Below are 17580 nucleotides of genomic sequence, written 5' to 3' on the forward strand. Positions count from 1 at the left end.
AGAGAGGATATAGGGCAGATAAGCTGGTTTTTTTGAGAGAGAGAGCGCACGCGCATGCATGTGCATGGGGGAGCGCAGATGAAGGGAGGCAGAGACAATCTTAAGCAGGCTCCATGTCCAGCATGGAGCCCGATATCATGACTCTGAGATCATGACCTGAGCCAAAATCAAGAGTAGGACACTTAACCAATTGAGCCACCCAGGCACCCCAGGGCAGATAAATTATTTAAAGAGATAATAGTGGGGTGCCTGGGTGGCTCAGCAGGTTAAGCGGCTGCCTTCGGCTCAGGTCATGATCCCGGGGTCCTGGGATCGAGCCCCATGTCGGGCTCCTTCCTCAGCAGGGAGCCTGCTTCTCCCTCTCCCTCTGCCGCTCCCCCTGCTTGTGTGCACTTTCTCTCTTTCCCTCTCTGTCAAATAAATGTTTAAAAATAAGATAAAATAAAAATTAAAAAATACAAAATACAAAAGGTATAGAGTTAAAAAGTCAATGGAGGATATGAAATGTAATACTAAAAAATTCTAAGTGAACAGGGCAGAAAAGGAGAAAGAGAGAAACAAAAATCAGATGTAGGCTTCTGCCCAACCACACCAACAACGACATTAAATATAAATGAACCACACACTCTAATTCAAAAGCAGAGATTATCAGGAATGCCTGGGTGGCGCAGTCAGTTGAGCATCTGACTCAGATTTGGCTTGGGTTGTGATCTTGGGTGTCGTGGGATCAGGCCCCGAGCTGGGTTCCACACTTGGTGTGGAGATTGCCTGGGAGACTCTCTCTCCCTCTCTCTCTCCCCCTTCCAACTCCTTCACGCTCACTTGCTCACTCTCTGTCTCTCAAATAAATCTTTAAAAAAAAAGTAGAGATTGTCAGACTAGATAAAAAATTAAGACATAGCTATATGCTGTTTATAGGAGGCAAGCTTTATTAAATATGAAGACAAATAGAGTGGGAAAGGTAAACCACATAAACTGTAAATATAGAAAAAGCTGGTGAGGATATTTTAATAAAAGTCAAAGTAGACTTTGAGAAACGAAATATTACCAAAAATAAGGAGGTTCATTTCAAAATGATAAAAAGGGACAATTCATGGGGAAAACATAACAATCCTAACTGTACATGGACCAAATAACAGATTCCAAACACATGAAGTAAAACTGATAGTATTACCAGGAAAAATAGATAAATCCATAATCATAGCTAGAGAATTTTAATACTTCTCTCTAGTAATTGATAGAACAAGCCCGCCTGTAAGGGGGGGCGCCTGGGTGGCTCAGTCGGTTGAGCATCTGCCTTCAGCTCAGGTCATGATCCTGGGGTCCTGGGACTGAGCCCCACATTGGGCTCCCTGTTCAGCGGGGAGCCTGCTTCTCCCTCTCCCCACCCCCCACCCCCCGCTTGCACTCTCTCTTGCTATCTCTCTCTCAAATAAATAAATAAATAAATAAAATCTTTAAAAAACAAACACCTTGTCTGAGGAAAGCATCCACATCCTAGAGACTGACTGGAAAGCCAGGGCTTTGAGTGAATACACTAACCTCTGCCTCTACATTTCTCTTCCTGCCTGCTCCTACCTATAGGTCTTGGGCCTGAGCCATGGCCTCCAGCCCAGCCATCCCACCTGTAGACTGGCTGCCACCCACCGCCCATGTCCTTCTAGCCTGCCCATTTCTCCTGCCTAATGGAGTTTTGTGCAATTCGGAGTTTTTCCATGAACTGATCCTTGTATTAAAAGAGCCTTTAGGAGATTTATGTTAGAAACCAAGGACCTCCCTTCAGCTCTGAACAGGTTTTTCCTTCGATCCCAACACAAAGATTTATGGACCTTTCTAGTTGACTCAGATTTGTGGATGGCATCTCCCCCTTTCCTATTCTACATTCTTAGTCCTATGTTAGCTTTACATCTCAAATGGTGAAATGTCATCAGTCCAATAAAATACGAAATAACCATGAAAAAAACAACAAAAACCTGTAAAGATACAGAAAATTTGAAGATGACTACCAACCAACTTGTCCTAAAAGACATTTATAGAACACTACATCCAACAACTGTAGTATAAATATTTTTTTAAAGTGCACATGGGAAAAAATAAAGTGCACATGGAAGGTTCACCAAAATAGACCACAAATATTCGGCTGTAAAACAAGTCAACACATTTCAAAAACTGAAGTTATATAAGGTGTTTTCTAGCCACAATGGAATTAAATTAGTAATTAAAAACAATAATGTATCAAGAAAATTCCTATTTGAACATCAAATAACATATTTCTAAATAAACCACAGGTCAAGGAAGAAGTCACAAGGCAAATTAGAATATATTTTTAGTTGAATGATAATAAATATACAGCATGTCAGAATTTGTGGGATAAAGCTAAAGCAGAGAGAAACCTTATAGCTTAAAATTTTCACAAGATTTAAAATTGATAATTTACCGCCAACAACAAAAGAATGGGTGGGCACACCTGGTTGGCTCAGTTGGAGGAGCATGCGACTTTTGATCTCAGGGTTGTGAGTTCAAGCCCCACGTTGGGCGTAGAGATTGCTAAAATAAATAAACAGATAAGCTTAAAAAAAATGGGTGATTTGTGCTTCCATCTTAAGGTTAAAAAAACAAAAGGAAGGCAAATTAAATCCAAAGTAAGTAGAAAGAAGTACAAAATAAAGAGCTAGAATTAATGTAAGAAAAATATACAATAAGAAAATTAGCAAAAGTTAAAAAAAAAAACAAAAACCCATGATAATTCCTTGCAAGACTGATCAAGAAAAAAAGAAAAAATACAAATTACCAAAATCAGGAATGTACAAGATGGTATCATCAGAGATTTTACAGACATTAAAAAAATAATAAGGCACTTTTATGAACAGCTTTATGCCAATATATTTGACACTTTGGACAGAATGAAAAATTCCTTGAAAAACAGAGCTTACCAAAACTGACATGAAAAGAAACTCCTGGTAGCTCTATATCTATTTTCAAAATGAAATCTGTAATCAAAAACCTTTCCATCAAGGAAACTCTAGGTCCAGATAATTTCACTAGCAGATTCCATAAAAAATTTAAAGAAATACCAAAAACACACATTACAAGAAAACTACAACCAATATACCTCATGAAAGTACATGTAAAAATTTTTAATAAAACATTAACAGATTAAAATCAGCAACACGTGAAAAAGATAATATATCATGGCCAAGTGGGGTTTATCTCAGGAATACGGGGTTGATTTAACATGTGAAATCAGGAAAACCATACAATCATGTTAATAAATGCAGAAAAAGCATCTGGCAAAATTTAACCACCCTTCATAATAAAAACTCTCAATAAACTATGAATAGAGGGGAACATTCTCAATCTAATAAAGGGTATCTATAAAAATACTCAATGGTGAAATACTGACTGCCTTTGTTTTCCCCCTAAGATTGGAAAAAAGACAAGTATGTATCCTCTCATTACCTCTATTCAATACTTTTTTTTTTTTTTTTAAGATTTTATTTATTTAATTGACACAGAGAGAGGGAAAGGAGAGATGGAACATAAGCAGGGGGAGCGGGAGAGGGAGAAGCAGGCTTCCCGCTGAGCGGGGAGCCTGATGCGGGGCTCGATCCCAGGACCCTGGGATCATGACCTGAGCGGAAGGCAGACGCTTAACGACTGAGCCACCCAGGCGCCCCATCCTCTATTCAATACTTTATTGGAGATGCTAGGTAATGCAGTAAAGACAAAAATAAAAGCATACAGACTGGAAAGGATAAAGTAAGTTGTCCTTATTTGCATATGACAGGATTATTTATGCAGAAAACTCTATGTAATTTAAAAAAAAAAGAGACTCAAACCATTAAGTAAATTTAGAAAGGTCACAGAACACAGTTTCAGTTGTATTTCTATATACTAGGACAAACAGTTGGAAAATGAATTTAAAAAATAATTCTATTCACAACAGCATCCAAAAAATAAGGTATTTAGGAATAAATTTAACAATATATACACAAAACTTCCATGCAAAGTTACAAAACACTGAGAAAAATTAAAGAAAAGCTACATAAATGGAGAAGTTCATGTTCATTTATGGGAAGTCTCAATAAGCTTGAGATGTCCATTCTCCCCTAAACATCTATACTGATTAAGTGCAATCCCAAACAAAAAAAAAATCCCAGGAGGAATAAACTTGAAGAACCGATTTCAAAACGTGCTATAAAGATACAAAAATCAGGACAGTATGATAATGGCATAAGGATAAACAAACAGATAAATGAAACAGAAGAGAAAGTCCAAAAATAGATACAAACTTATAAGGACAACTGATTTTCAACAAAGGTGCCAAGACAATTCAATGGGGGAATGAAAGGTCTTTTCAATAAATACTGCTGGAAAAACCTGAAAAACAAAAAAAAATCCTTAGCTCTTACCTCATACCATATATGGAAAAAATTCAAGATGATCACAGACCTAAATGTAAATGCTAAAACTTTATATAAAGCTTCCAGAGAAAATGTTGGAAAGTATCTTTCAAGATCTTGGGTGTGGGCAAATATTTTTTAGAGAAAACCCCAAAATCACTAATCATAAGAGGAAAAATTTGGTGAACTTGACTATAACAAACTTAAACATTTCTGCTCATCAAAAAATACTATTAATTCATTTCAATATATATATAGCCCATATATAGATCCCACCCAGTGATCATTTCAACATACATATAACATACATATGTAAAAAACCACTTTGTTCTCAATAAAAAAAAAATACTGTGAGAAAATGGAAATGCAAGCCACATTACTGGAAAATATTTTTCTTTTTCTTTTTTTTAAGATTTATTTGAGAGGGTGACACAAAGAGAGCACGTGAGCATGGGGAGAAGTGGGGGAGGGAGAGAGGATCTCAAGCAGGCTCCCTGCTGAGCACGGAGCCTGACACTGGACTCTATCTTGGGACCCTGAGATGATGGCCTGAGCCAAAACCAACAGTCAGACGCTTAACTCACTGAGCCACAGACACAGATAAAGCCAGCTACAAGGAAACATGGTTTTTCCCAAGGCCAGGCAGCAGTTGTAAAATGCCACCAGGGCCTCTTTTGAGTGGTTATTGCCTACTTACCAATGACGTCCCAGACAAGCTTTGTCGCTTTCACTTATTCCTGAGGATACACATAACAGTACTCCCTAGTGAACCCCACTTCTCTTCCCTCCTAATTTTGCCTCAGAAATAGCGAGCAATCCAAAACCAATCCCTGTTTCTCTTTCCCTTCTTCTGAATCCTTTTGCAGGAACCCAAACCTTACAAATCCCTTTCCCTCAGGAAGGGCACCATTCCAGAATTCCTGTGGAATTCCCTCCTTCAAGGCAATCAGTCTGACTCGGTAAAACTACAGGATTTTGATCCTGGCTGATTAGGCCTTAAAACGATGCTCTGCATTATGAGTCAGCAGGGAAATGAGACGGCACTCCCCATCCACCAGGATGGCTCAATTAGAAAGACTGTCAAACCCAAATGTTGATGAGGCTGTGGAACAACCAGCATTCTATCTGCTGGTGGGTGTGTAATGATGTGACCCCTGTAGGAGTAAGCCTGTCCCCACCTGTGAGCCAGAGTTAGCTTCCAGGTATCTACTCAAGAGAAATGGAAACAACCCACGTAAATGTTCATAGCAGATTTATTCATAATGGCCTCAAACTGGAAACAACTCATATGTTAAAATGGATCAAAACGTTGCCTTATATTCATACAATACCACTCAGCAAAGACTGAACTACTTCCTGACAACACGGCTCAATCTCAGAAACATTATGCTGAACTTTAAAAGAAGCCAAACACAACAGAACACTTACTGAATGATCCCATTATTTAAAGTTCGAAAACACGCAAAATTAACCTGGGAGGATAGAAATCAGAGCAGTGGTTACCTGTGCGGGGGGTGGGGTGGGAATTGACTGGAAGGGGGCATGAGGGAACTTTCTCGGTGATGGAAATGTTCTAGACCTTGACTGGGCTGTTGATTATCCAGGCACACAATTTGTGAAAACTCATCAAACTGTTTATTTAACATCTGTGCCTTTCACTATGAATTTTAGCTCAATTAAAAAAAAAAAAGACAAATCAGTCTTGTCTCATTCTCAGAATACTATTTCATTGGTAGGTTAAGAAACTACCATTTTTAGTCATAATTCATGAGATCCCACTATAAATTCTGTCCATATTCCTAAAATATTAAACAAATACCCTAGGAGTTATGGAAAGATAGAACATACATACTTTGGGGGAACTCTGATTTGCTAAACTCCAAACCAAACCTATGATTATTCATTTACCAGGAGAGTCACAAATCAATTCTAGCGGTTGGGTGGAAGGTTGATATTTTGTGCTGCCTTTCTGCTTGTATTCCCCATGGATTATTTCACTTCTCATGACAACCCCATGAGATAGGACTATTATCAACTCATCTCCATTTTACATTTGAGGAAATAGGATCAGAGAGAGAGAGTGGCTTGCACAGGGTTACAAAACGGGCAAGCAGAAGAGCAAGGGTCTGAACTCAGGCCTCTCCAGCTTCCGAGCAGGGCTCTCTATCACTCTGCTCCCTCATGAGCTGAAGGCAGGAACCTAAAAAACTTAAGTTTTCTAAAAAGATCCAACTAAACCAAAACAAGATAAAATCCAGATCAGGCCCTGGTTATCCTTCAAGCCTCCTGGCTACTGCCTGTCTCCAGTTCACCCACCACCCTTTTGTCTCAAGAATGATCCCCAACAAAAATCCTTTTGGAAACTCCTCTTGGCTATTTTGAAAGAACCCTCAGTTTTTGAAAATCCCTACGGCATGCCAAAATACGAAAGAAGCAACAGAATCAATCATGCCTTTGTAGAAGAAGCGAAGGAGTGTGTGTGTGTGTTTGGTAGTAAAGCCATTTTTCAAGTGGAATCTTATACCAGACCTCAGTACAGGAAGTAGGTAAAGGTGAAGTCACTCTCTCTGCAGACCCTCGCCAGCCTCCAATTTCCCATGGCTACCCCCTAAAAGCTTCTCTTTGGACTTTGTAGTGAAGGACTCCTGGAGTTCTGGCTGATCCCCTCAGACTAGCATTCACACTCCTTCAAAGTCAAGATCACTGCAGCTTCTCCCAGTGTCCCTCCCATGTCCCTCCCTCTCGTCTCTTTGTCCTAAACTGATGGGACACTGTTCTCAGGGCAATCTCCAAAACCATCACTTTACTAGTTACATGCACCTGCTCAAACATCTGTTATCTTTTTATGGGCTTAGGCAATCCCCTCAGTCTGGCCCTCCTCATCCTGCCCACTCCTGCCATTCAAGCTCACCCCCTGGCTCACAGCATGCCTTCCTCCAGGGACTTCCCTCAGCACTAGATCTGAGCTCTAGAAGAACTCGGGGCTGACCTAAGTGAGGACATGTGGATCTATTCTCTGGAACTGTCCTTCAATTGTTTCTTGTGTATCAGTCTTACCTCCTCACAAAGATTTAAAGTTTCTACAAAGTCATCAAAAAGATCTTCCTTTTGATCTAGCAGAAAGTCCCTGGAGTCAAGGAGATCTGAATTTAAACCCTGGCTCTGCCACTTAGTGGCTGATTTACATGGGGGAGTCATTAGTCATCTTGAGCCTGTTCTCTCAGGACTGCTGTGAGAAGGGAATTATTAACGAAGTTGATGATATCATAGGCGAATGAGCTTATATATTTGTTTCCCTTTTCCCACCACACCATGCCCACCACAGTGGCAGACACACAGTCAGCAATTAATAATTTCTTTGTTACAATTCTGCCAAAATGCAGCAAGGACCTGCTCTGGGCAAGTTTGTCTCTGTGGGAGCAAAAAGACGTAGCTCTGCTCCGTGCCCGTCTTAATTTTGTTGACGACTATATTTCAAGACTTCAAAAAGCCAGGTCTGGCGGAACAGGAAGCAGGCATTTCAGGGCAATCACACTCAAGAATGCCTGCCAAGGCAATGCAAGGTCCGTCCAACCGCACTCTGATCCAGAAAGCTAATGGACAGATTTACTGGAGCTCACACTGGCTTGCAATGAGGACAGGGGCGTAATGAAACTCAGGCTGTTCTGAAAGCACTTGCAATAAAGATGAGCAAAAGCTTTCCCAGGGAAAATGCTGTCTGGCTCTTCCTGCTAGATGAAATCAATGAGCCCACCTAATTGGAAAACCAGGAAGAACCAGGGCCTAGGGGGCTGGGAGACTGAAAACCACCACCAATGGCCGTGTGGGCAGCAGAACAAGCCCCGAGAAGCCTGCCCAGACAGGAGCGACACTGCATACCTGTGAAAGCGTGCTGCTCTCGCACTGAGGACACTTTCCTGCTGGTGCCATCGCCAGAATCTTCTCCATGTGCGGAAGGCCGCAGGCAGGACTCTCTGCTCGAAGTGACTGTCTGCTCTGGACCGCAGCCGCTGCAGTATAACAACGAATGACCTTTATTTGTACTCTATATTATGTTAAAAAAATGACCTTTAAGGGTTGCACTCTAGAGGGAGGGTTGCTTTCTACACAAAACTGAGAAAAAGATTAAAATCATTATTTTTAATCTTTGTCGCCATGAGAGGTGAAAAATGAAATACGATGGGTAAGAAATTTTTACTCTAGGTTAAGTATCTCTTCACATACTTGTGTGTGTGCGCACACACATATATACATGTATGTATCTAAATGCTCTGTCCTATGTACTAAATGTTCATACCCACTCCCTATTTTACTATCTGACTGCCAGTGTTTAACTCAGTGATACACATGGGCTTTTTAAACCTTAAGAAATTTATCAGTCCTTTGTCACGTGTATTATCAACATTGTTCCCACCCTGTAATATATCTTTTGATTTTATTTATGATGTTTATTTGTAATTACAGATTCTTTAAATTATTATGTAATTATGAAAGGCTACTACTATTTTACTGTTCATCAGCAGGAAGATAGACAACTGACATAAAAAAAAATATATATATGCTTCCATGATCCAAAACTCTGGGTGGACAGAAGCATATATGTACTTGCGGCACTTTTTAAAACAGGACCTCAAATTCTTTGGATCTCCTCCTTCACTGAGAAGTCCCCCCACCCCCATTGAATCTGGGCAGGACGGTGACTGCTTTGACCAATAGAGAAGGGTGAAATGGCCATGTGACTTCTGAGGCTGGGTCACAAAGGGCCATACAGCTTGTGTGTTGTTCACTGGGGCACTTTTGGAGTGAGCAGCAACACAGGAAGTCTGACTACCCTCAGGCCACCACGCTGTGAGGCAATCCAAGCCTCTTGGAGAGGCCCAATGTAGGTTCTCTGGTTAACTGTCCCAGATGCGCCCAGCCTTCGAGTTATTCCAGTCCAGGAACCAGCCATGTGAGTGAAGAAACTTCCTAGAGGATCCTAACCCCCTGCCATTGGAATCTTCCCAGCTGAGGCCCTAGTAATCATGGAGCAGAGACCAGCCATCTTTGTTATGTCTTGTTTCAATTTCTGACCTACAGAACCCATAGGTATAATAACACGGTTATTGTTTTAAGCCACTGAGTTTGGGGTGATTTTTCACATAGCAACAGATAACTGAACAGTAAGCATATGTGTGTGTGTGAATATATGGTATACATACTCCCACACACATGGAGGAAAAAAGATACCAAATTTACTTAACAAATGTTATTTTAAGATTACGGGTGTTTTAGTTTTTTTTCTTTTATCTCTTCCTACACTTCTCAAATTACAATGTCTATATATTGCTTTTGGGCATTTACATTTTCTTTCTTTTTTTTTTTTTTTTAAAGATTTTATTTATTTACTTGAGAGAGAGAATGAGAGAGAGAGAGAGAGCACATGAAAGGAGGGAGGGTCAGAGGGAGAAGCAGACTCCCTGCTGAGCAGGGAGCCCGATGCGGGACTCAATCCTGGGACTCCAGGATCATGACCTGAGCCGAAGGCAGTCGCTTAACCAACTGAGCCACCCAGGCGCCCTGGGCATTTACATTTTCAAATGTAAATAAAAGTAGAAGCAACAGTATAACGAATCTCCATGAACTTACCATCCAGCTTCAATATTTGGCTAACATTTTGCCATTCTTTCTGTATTACTTTTTTTTTTTTTAAAGATTTTATTTATTTATTTGACAGATAGAGAGCACAAGTAGGCAGAGTGGTAGGCAGAGGGAGAGGGAGAAGCAGGCTCTTCACTCAGCAGGGAGCCAGATGTGGGGCTCGATCCCAGGACCCCAGGATCATGATCTGAGCCAAAGGCAGCCACTTAGCCGACTGAGCCACCCAGGCGCCCCTCTTTCTGTATTACTTTTTAAAAAGAAAGAAACCCACAATAAATAATATTTTTATCTTTTCCTGAAATAGAAAGAACTGATGTTCTCTTTAAAGAACTTTATGTTCTCTGATGTCATCTCCTTAGATGACATTCAGATTGTTAGCCAAAGATTTGAAAAAAAGCAACAGCAACTAAGCAGGGCTCTTACTATTTTTCAGCCCTTCTATATTATGCAGAAAATGCAAGAGTAGTGTGGAAAGATAAGAACACTGACCCTTGACCTTCCACCACTGCTGGGCCCCAGTGTCAAGGGGCTCTTTTTCCAGGGGGAATATAAGGGACTCTCTGCTTCTTTTCCACCTTGAATAAATACAACCTTTCGACCCTGGCACTCAGTTTCTTTTTCTAAAAGGTCTCTACCTTCTGTTGAGCTTACATTAAATGGGCTTAAGAAACCAAGTGGCAATGTCCTTTCAGAAACAGCCACATCATCCAAAGGAATGTCAAAGAATGCAGCAATTCTAAGCATTTTCTAGGTGTGGAAGGCAAGCCATGCCCTGGGCTGGCACCACCGAAACGCCAAGAACTGAGATGATCCTTAGGAAAAACTCTGTAGCAACCCAAGGCGGTTCGTCTGTCTGTTCACTCGTTTGTTCATTCATTCATCTAAATATTAGTTGGCAGCTACCCTTTGTCCACACTGTGCTAAGGAGAAGAAAGAGACAGGGTCTGCCCTCAAGGAGCTCACAGTCTGGCAGGGAGAGGGGCCGGGAAACACCTAGGCGCAAAATACGCTGACAAAGTCACAGGGGGCTGGGGGAGGAGGTGACACCGGAGCTGAAAGGGTCGGAGGGACAGAGAACTGCACGTATAGTGAGAAGCACATTCAGGGAAGGACCGGCAGCTTAACTGGCCAGAGCACAGCTGGGAAGGAACAAAGAGATTGGTGACAGGAAAGGGTGGAGAAGTAACCAGAGACTGGCTCCCACAGAAGTTTGTACACCTTGCTAGAAAATTCAGATTCTCTCCCAACACTATGAGGAAACAGCCAAATTCTTTAGATTCCCGTGTGAGACTCTAGAGGCAGATGGAGGAGGGGGTGGAGGGGGCAGGAGTTTGCTTTGTGTCCCGCCCCCCAACCCCGTTTCACCAGGGATGGCCAAAATGAGGCCTGGGCAGCACACTAATCCCTGCAAGGCCCATGCAGACAGTACCCATTGAAGACAAACTCCCCCAAGCCTAAACGCGGCCTCCAAACCCTTCTTGGTTCAGCACTCCAGACAGCTGCGTCCATCATTCCAGCTGGCCTGCAAGATCACACTTACTTGCCATCCTGGTGTTAAACTACAAGGCCTGTGGGAGCAGGAATTTTGTCTGCTTTCTATCAGGCACAGTGGCTGCTCAGTGAGTCTTTTTCTTTTTTCTTTAAGATTTTATTTATTTGTCAGAGAGAGAGAAGAGCATGAGCAGGCGGAGTGGTAGACAGAGGCGGAAGCAAACTCCCCACGTAGCAGGGAGCCCAATGCAGGACTCGATCCCCAGACTCCGGGATCATGACCTGAGCTGAAGGCAGACGCTTAGCCGACTGAGCCACCCAGGAGTCCCTCAGTGAGTCAAATGGAACTGAAGCTAGTTCCATTTGGCTGGCTCAGTCAGAAGAGCATGCGACTCTTGATCTCAGAGTCGTGAGTTGGAGCCCCATGTCAGGTGTAGAGATTACTTAAATAAATAAAGCTTAAAAAAAAATGGAACTGAATCCTTTCTCAATCTGCCTTTACTAATTCGCCAGCTTGATCCCCATGTCCTCCCGCCTGCTGTGGGTACCTGTCTCACACTGTTCAGCACTGAGAACACAGCACTTATGTTCTGTACTTTTCCCAGTATTTCCTGAAGGTTGGCTAACAGAGTAAATGAGTAATGATGTGAATGGAATGGCTAGTAAGAGATCATCACTCTCAGAGAGCACCTGTGTTTTCACAGCAGATGAAGGAATGGGGTTTACGCAGACTTTCCGCTATCACTAGAGGGACCGGGGGGGAAATACCTTTGAGCTTTTCACAGCAGCACCAAGATCTCTTAGCAAAGGTCTTTTCCAAGAATCTTTCCAAAGCAAATGGGTCCAAGAATGTACGCCTGTGGAGTTACTTGCAATGAACTACTCCATACCTGCTTGTATCGCCTCTTCTGAGTATACTGTAACCACGATTTGATACACTTGCGTAGCAACGTTATTCTGAAATAAAACACATAACATAACACATACTGCCTATTGCACGTTCAGGTTTGGGGTTTTAAAAATGTTGTTTGTTTTTAAGGCCAGAAAATCTGGGTGTAGTTAACATCTTCAGCATTAAAGGCACACTATCAGTTTCACTCTAGGAAACAGGGAAAAAGGAACCTATTATTCAACACAAAATCTGTCACCCCTGATTTGGGGCTTTGGCTTGCCCCCAAATTTTGACAATTTTCTTATAAACCTAATTAGACCACCAAGCACAGTGTCTCTGGAACTTAGGTAATATGTATGAAATCCCCTATCATAAACTTTCTGGTTTTATGACCAAACTCTGGGACTTGTGGAGGACCACCTGGGTCTGTGACAAGCTCTTTCCACAACTGTGATACCCAGAGTGAGAACTTCATTCAGTTCTGTAAACCAGGATTTAGAATAATGATAGACCCTGGTAACTCCAAATTTAAATATTGAGATTCTCACCAACTCATTAAAAAAAAATGCTTCAAAATGGGACCTCTAACTATGTGAATTAAGTTGATTGTGTTATTGGCTGGGGGGAGGGTACACTGAACATTTCTGGCAGCAAGAAAGTGAAGAGTGGTTACCTCTGAAGAATAAGACTAAGGGACTAGAGGGAGGGATCCAGGCAACTTTTATTTTTCACTTTATACCTACCTTCCTATACATTGAGTTTTCCTCATAGACATGTGGTACTTTTATTTAAAATTAGGGACACCCTACACTCTTCAAGACAAAGCCACAAATACCCACTTGCCTGAGCCTGCTTTTTAACACTATCAGTGCTTGAATTCTAAGATGTGAATGTCACTAAAGCCTGAAGGATTGAGGCAGGGAGCTAGCAGACACATACTCCAAACTACGGTGACCAAGAACCAGTACAAACATCTTTATTCTACTTCTCACCTGATCAGCCAAAAGGAAAATGCAAACTTGGGAACCACTGGTTTACAGCAGGGCCTTTCTGAATCTACTGAGGAATGCATGGAAGGGTAAGTGCCCTCTCCTGGAGAACAGTGAGTCAGGCCCTGGAAAGCCCAAGGAGAAGGCCAAAGTCCCCACCTGCAGTGGTCCCAGGCAGCACACAGTGAGGGAAGCTGCTCTCTCTCTTCTCTCTGCTCAATCCGAGTCTGCCAGAGGTCCCAGAACCTGTGCAGCAGCTGAAGCAAAACAGAAAAGAAACGGAAGTTTATTAAGGCAAAAGGTAAAATGATCTCTCTTGACCTAATAGCAAACACTTGCCCCAAGAGACTATTAGCTCCCCCAGAGGAGGAATTTTATCTCAATTTGGAGTACCCAGCATATAACAGGCTTACAAAATAATTATGGCTAAGCTATAGGGAGCTGTTCTAGGCTAACATAAAAGGCAAAAAGATGAATTTTCCAGTCTATGGAAATCAGAATGAAGAAGCTGAAGCTATTCCTAATCTGGGCCTCTTAGAAGACAATGCCATTTTAAAAGTTAAAACCGATCTTATCACCTATTACTGCTCATGATGTAGTCTTGCCAAAAAAAGCGTTTAACTTCAATCTAATCAAGCCCTTAGATCAAACCTCTAATTTATAGGAGCAACGTTTAAGAAAGGAAAAATCAAATGACATCAAATGGAAACAGATAAATTGAGAATATGGAATATTGTATAAGGCCAAATAGCCAGCCTTCCTATTCCAAAACTCAGTGTCATTGAGGGGGGAAAAATAAAAGTATACATTATGCTAAGTGAAATAAACCAGTCACAAAAGGGCATGTACTGTAAATATGAGGTCCCTAGATTCATAGAAACAGAAAGGAGAAAGGTGGTTGCCAGCTGCTGGGGTCAGGGGAGAGGAGAATGGGAAGTTATTGTTTAATGGGGACAGAGTTTCAGTTTTGCAAGATGAAACAAGTTCTGGAGATGGATGGTGGTGATGATTGCACAATGTGAATGTGCTTCAAGTCACTGAACTGTCCTCTCAACGATGGTTAAGATGATAAATTTTGTTATGTGTATTTTACCACAATTAAAAAATAAACGTGTTAAAGTGGGGAGGACTATTATTAAGAGCCTTACAAGACATGACCAAATACAGTAAGTCATCAGCCCTTAGTCGAATCCTGGTTTGAAAAGGGACGTTTTGGAGGTAACTGAAAATGTGGATATGGCCTGGATATTGGATAAAATTAGGGAATTACTGTTCGTTTTGTTAGGCATGGTAACAATACTGTGGTTATGAAGGAAAATGTTATTTTTGGGCAACGCAAGCTGAAATGTTTAGGTGTAATGTGTCACGATGTCTGTTATTTACTTTGAAACGATTCCGCAAAAAAAAAAAAAAAAAAAAAAAAAAGGAAGTAAATATTAACAATTGGCTAGTATTTGAATTTAAATGGTAAGTATACAGGTGTTTATTCTACTATTCTTTATATTTTTCTGTACATTTGAACATTTTCATAATGAAAAACAAAACAAAAAAACCCCCATCCTCCTACACCCAGAAACATGATCTATAAGTAGAGATAGAACCTTTGTTGCCCTCAGGTAAACCAACCACTGAAGACAACAGACTTACAGTGCAAATACAACCAAAGCCGCCTGGAATGCAAGACTCAGAGTGTACTCCCTAGGTCAGGGTTGGAATCCACAGTCCCTGACCTCTGAGTCAACTATCAAGTTTCTTAGCAAACAGAAAAAAAACGGGAGTAAATTAAGGAAAACCAAGGGTTACTCCCTCAGCTGGTAGGGCTACCTAGAGAAAATGGACACTAAGGTTTTGGAGTCTAAAAGGTCTGGACAAATCTCGAAGCACAAAGGTTAAAAGAAAAGACAGTGGACGTCAGAGGTCCCTCTATACAGATGACCCTCACCGTGATGTCATACTGCTGGTGAGCGAGATTTCTTCTTATTTGCTGGAGATGGGCATGGGTCACATTGTCTTTTAGGGCTCGAAAACAGAAGTGCTGTGAATAGAAGGAAGGACACAACCAGTTACAAATCAGCAGCGTCTGTACAAGTAAGAGCAGCGCCCGAGTCCAGGAGCGAGAGGCCCCAGGCACGGATGTTCACAGCTGCTCCGGGGTCCCAGAGCATTTCTCTGCTTTGAGATTCAGCTGGAGTCCGCTACAAGCCAGCCGCACAGTAGGCCCTTCATAGGTAGCTGTCGAACTGCTCCCCGCCATCCATCCACCGATACTGCCCAGGAGCAAACACACCGTCGCCTCCGACCAGGACAGATCCCCGTGGCCAAGATGGGAACACGACGGACAAAGGTTAAAAACATCAACTTTGCCTCTCAGAAAAAGAGACTTTTAGCTTATGGTAGTTTTTCTTTTTAAAGCCATGTTGGGGGGGGATCGCTTCTCGGCCTTTTGGCTAAGATCAAGTGTAAAGCCATGTTGGGGGTGGGGTGGGGTCCAACATGCACACTTAAACAATTCCAAATGCAGTGCTGCAAGAGCAGAATAGAAGGAAGAGAAGGAAGCCTTGGTGAGTAGGGGGGTTGGGGTAGTGGTAAGACATGTGGGACTGGCTCCAGCTCCATCAACACCGCCTGACACGTGACCTAAGCAAAGCCCTGAGTTCCAGTTTCCTGAGACAGAAGTGAAGTGATTAGGGGTCTTCATATTGTGCTCTGTGGAACCGCAGAGGCACCTGAAAGTGTTGGAAGACTTCCTCATGTGGTGAGGGTGCGGGAAAGCAGTGGTAGAACAGGGACTGCTCCCAGACCTTGCTTCATCCACAGCATCTCTACTTTGATCGATTTTACAGATTAGGCTCCCAACATTAAAAAGGGAGTCCGCCCTTGGGGTCATGAGTTCAAGCTCCACATTGGGGGTAGAGGTTACTTAAAAAAATAAAATAAAATGAAGGGGCGCCTGGCTGGCTCAGTCAGTAGAGCACGTGACTCTTGATCTGGGAGTTATGAGTTCGAGCCCCATGTTGGGTGTAGAGATCAATTAAGAATAAAATCTTCAAAAAAATAAAAAGGAGGCCTGCCATGTGTTAAAAAAAAAAAAAAAAAAAAAGGCAGGACTAGATCACTTCCAAGATTCCCTTATAGCTCCAGACCCCTCTGATCCCACACCATTATCCTTTCTGATCCAAAATGAAAACAGGGACACTTGCAATGGAACAGAGTTCCATGAGTGAAGCTAATCCCATAACCAGATACACCTGAACAGCATGCTGTGTGCCTGGGTCCTCTAAACGTGGATGCCTGAGCAAGGCTGCTAAGTATTTTTGAAGCACCTACTCTGTGTAGATAGGCTTTCTGTTATAAGGTGTGCGTTCTCCTTACCACATACTATATAGCTTATAGAGTGATCTTCCCCTCCAGGTTCTCGAACATGGTAACTTCACATCTTGGACTTCAGCCAGTTGTGCTGTTAAATATTAAACACTAAAACTTTGGTGGTTCCTGCAAAGAAAAAAAAAAAAAAAAAGAGCCTCAAGAGGCTTCCATGCTCCTACCAGCAAGCTGCGCCTCCTGTGTTCTTCCGCCACCTTCCACTGGGCCACTTCTTCGGCATACAGCAGCACATCTGCCAGGGAGTTAAGGCCTCTCATCTCAAAACTGTCCCCACCCTCACACACTGCGGTCCCAGGGACCCACCGGAAGGGTCTTGGCTGTGGGGGATACCAGGCGTGCCAGGTGGGCTGACGTCCACCTCCATCTCCTCCTGATGACCCAGGGAAGAGGACGCAAAGGGAAACTGTGTGAGTGGCTTATCAAACAGTTGGCCTTGTCCTTCTCCCCTCTGATGCCCATTTGATGACAGGCAAAATAGCTGAGATAAATTGCCACAGATTACAGTAAACATTTCCAAATCACCCCATCTAAAGCATTCCTGTCTTCCTGCCTCCTCTGTTTTGGCACCACAACCCAGTCAGATGTTTCAGCTAAAAACCTTGGAGTTATTTTCAAACCTTCTCCTCCCACTCCCTCCATCTACTAGGCTGCCAAGTCCATCTGCTCTCCTCTGAAATCTCTCCTGCTCTTCTGTCCCCGCAGGGCATCCGACTTGGCCCTCACACAGACTGGCAAGAGTCTTGCATATCTGCTCCCCCTGAGCCAGCTTTGCCCCTGTAAT

At 42.4% G+C, this 17580-nt stretch overlaps 1 protein-coding gene across 14 annotated transcripts in view; it reads right to left on the reverse strand.

Moving 5' to 3' along the window:
- The window catches only part of SFI1 (SFI1 centrin binding protein), a 97076-nt gene that overhangs the window by 15295 nt on the left and 64201 nt on the right, over positions 1-17580 (reverse strand). For all 14 annotated transcript variants that reach the window (XM_078060738.1, XM_078060743.1, XM_078060736.1 and 11 more), the window contains 5 exons: positions 16961-17031; positions 15358-15450; positions 13575-13672; positions 12425-12491; positions 8283-8413 (listed from right to left, as the gene is read on the reverse strand). In XM_078060738.1, coding sequence (XP_077916864.1) covers positions 8283-8413; positions 12425-12491; positions 13575-13672; positions 15358-15450; positions 16961-17031 — 460 coding nt within the window. The remainder of the gene's footprint in view (positions 1-8282; positions 8414-12424; positions 12492-13574; positions 13673-15357; positions 15451-16960; positions 17032-17580) is intronic.

Source organism: Halichoerus grypus, chromosome 13 (genome assembly GCF_964656455.1).
Source record: "Halichoerus grypus chromosome 13, mHalGry1.hap1.1, whole genome shotgun sequence".
NCBI lineage: Eukaryota > Metazoa > Chordata > Mammalia > Carnivora > Phocidae > Halichoerus > Halichoerus grypus.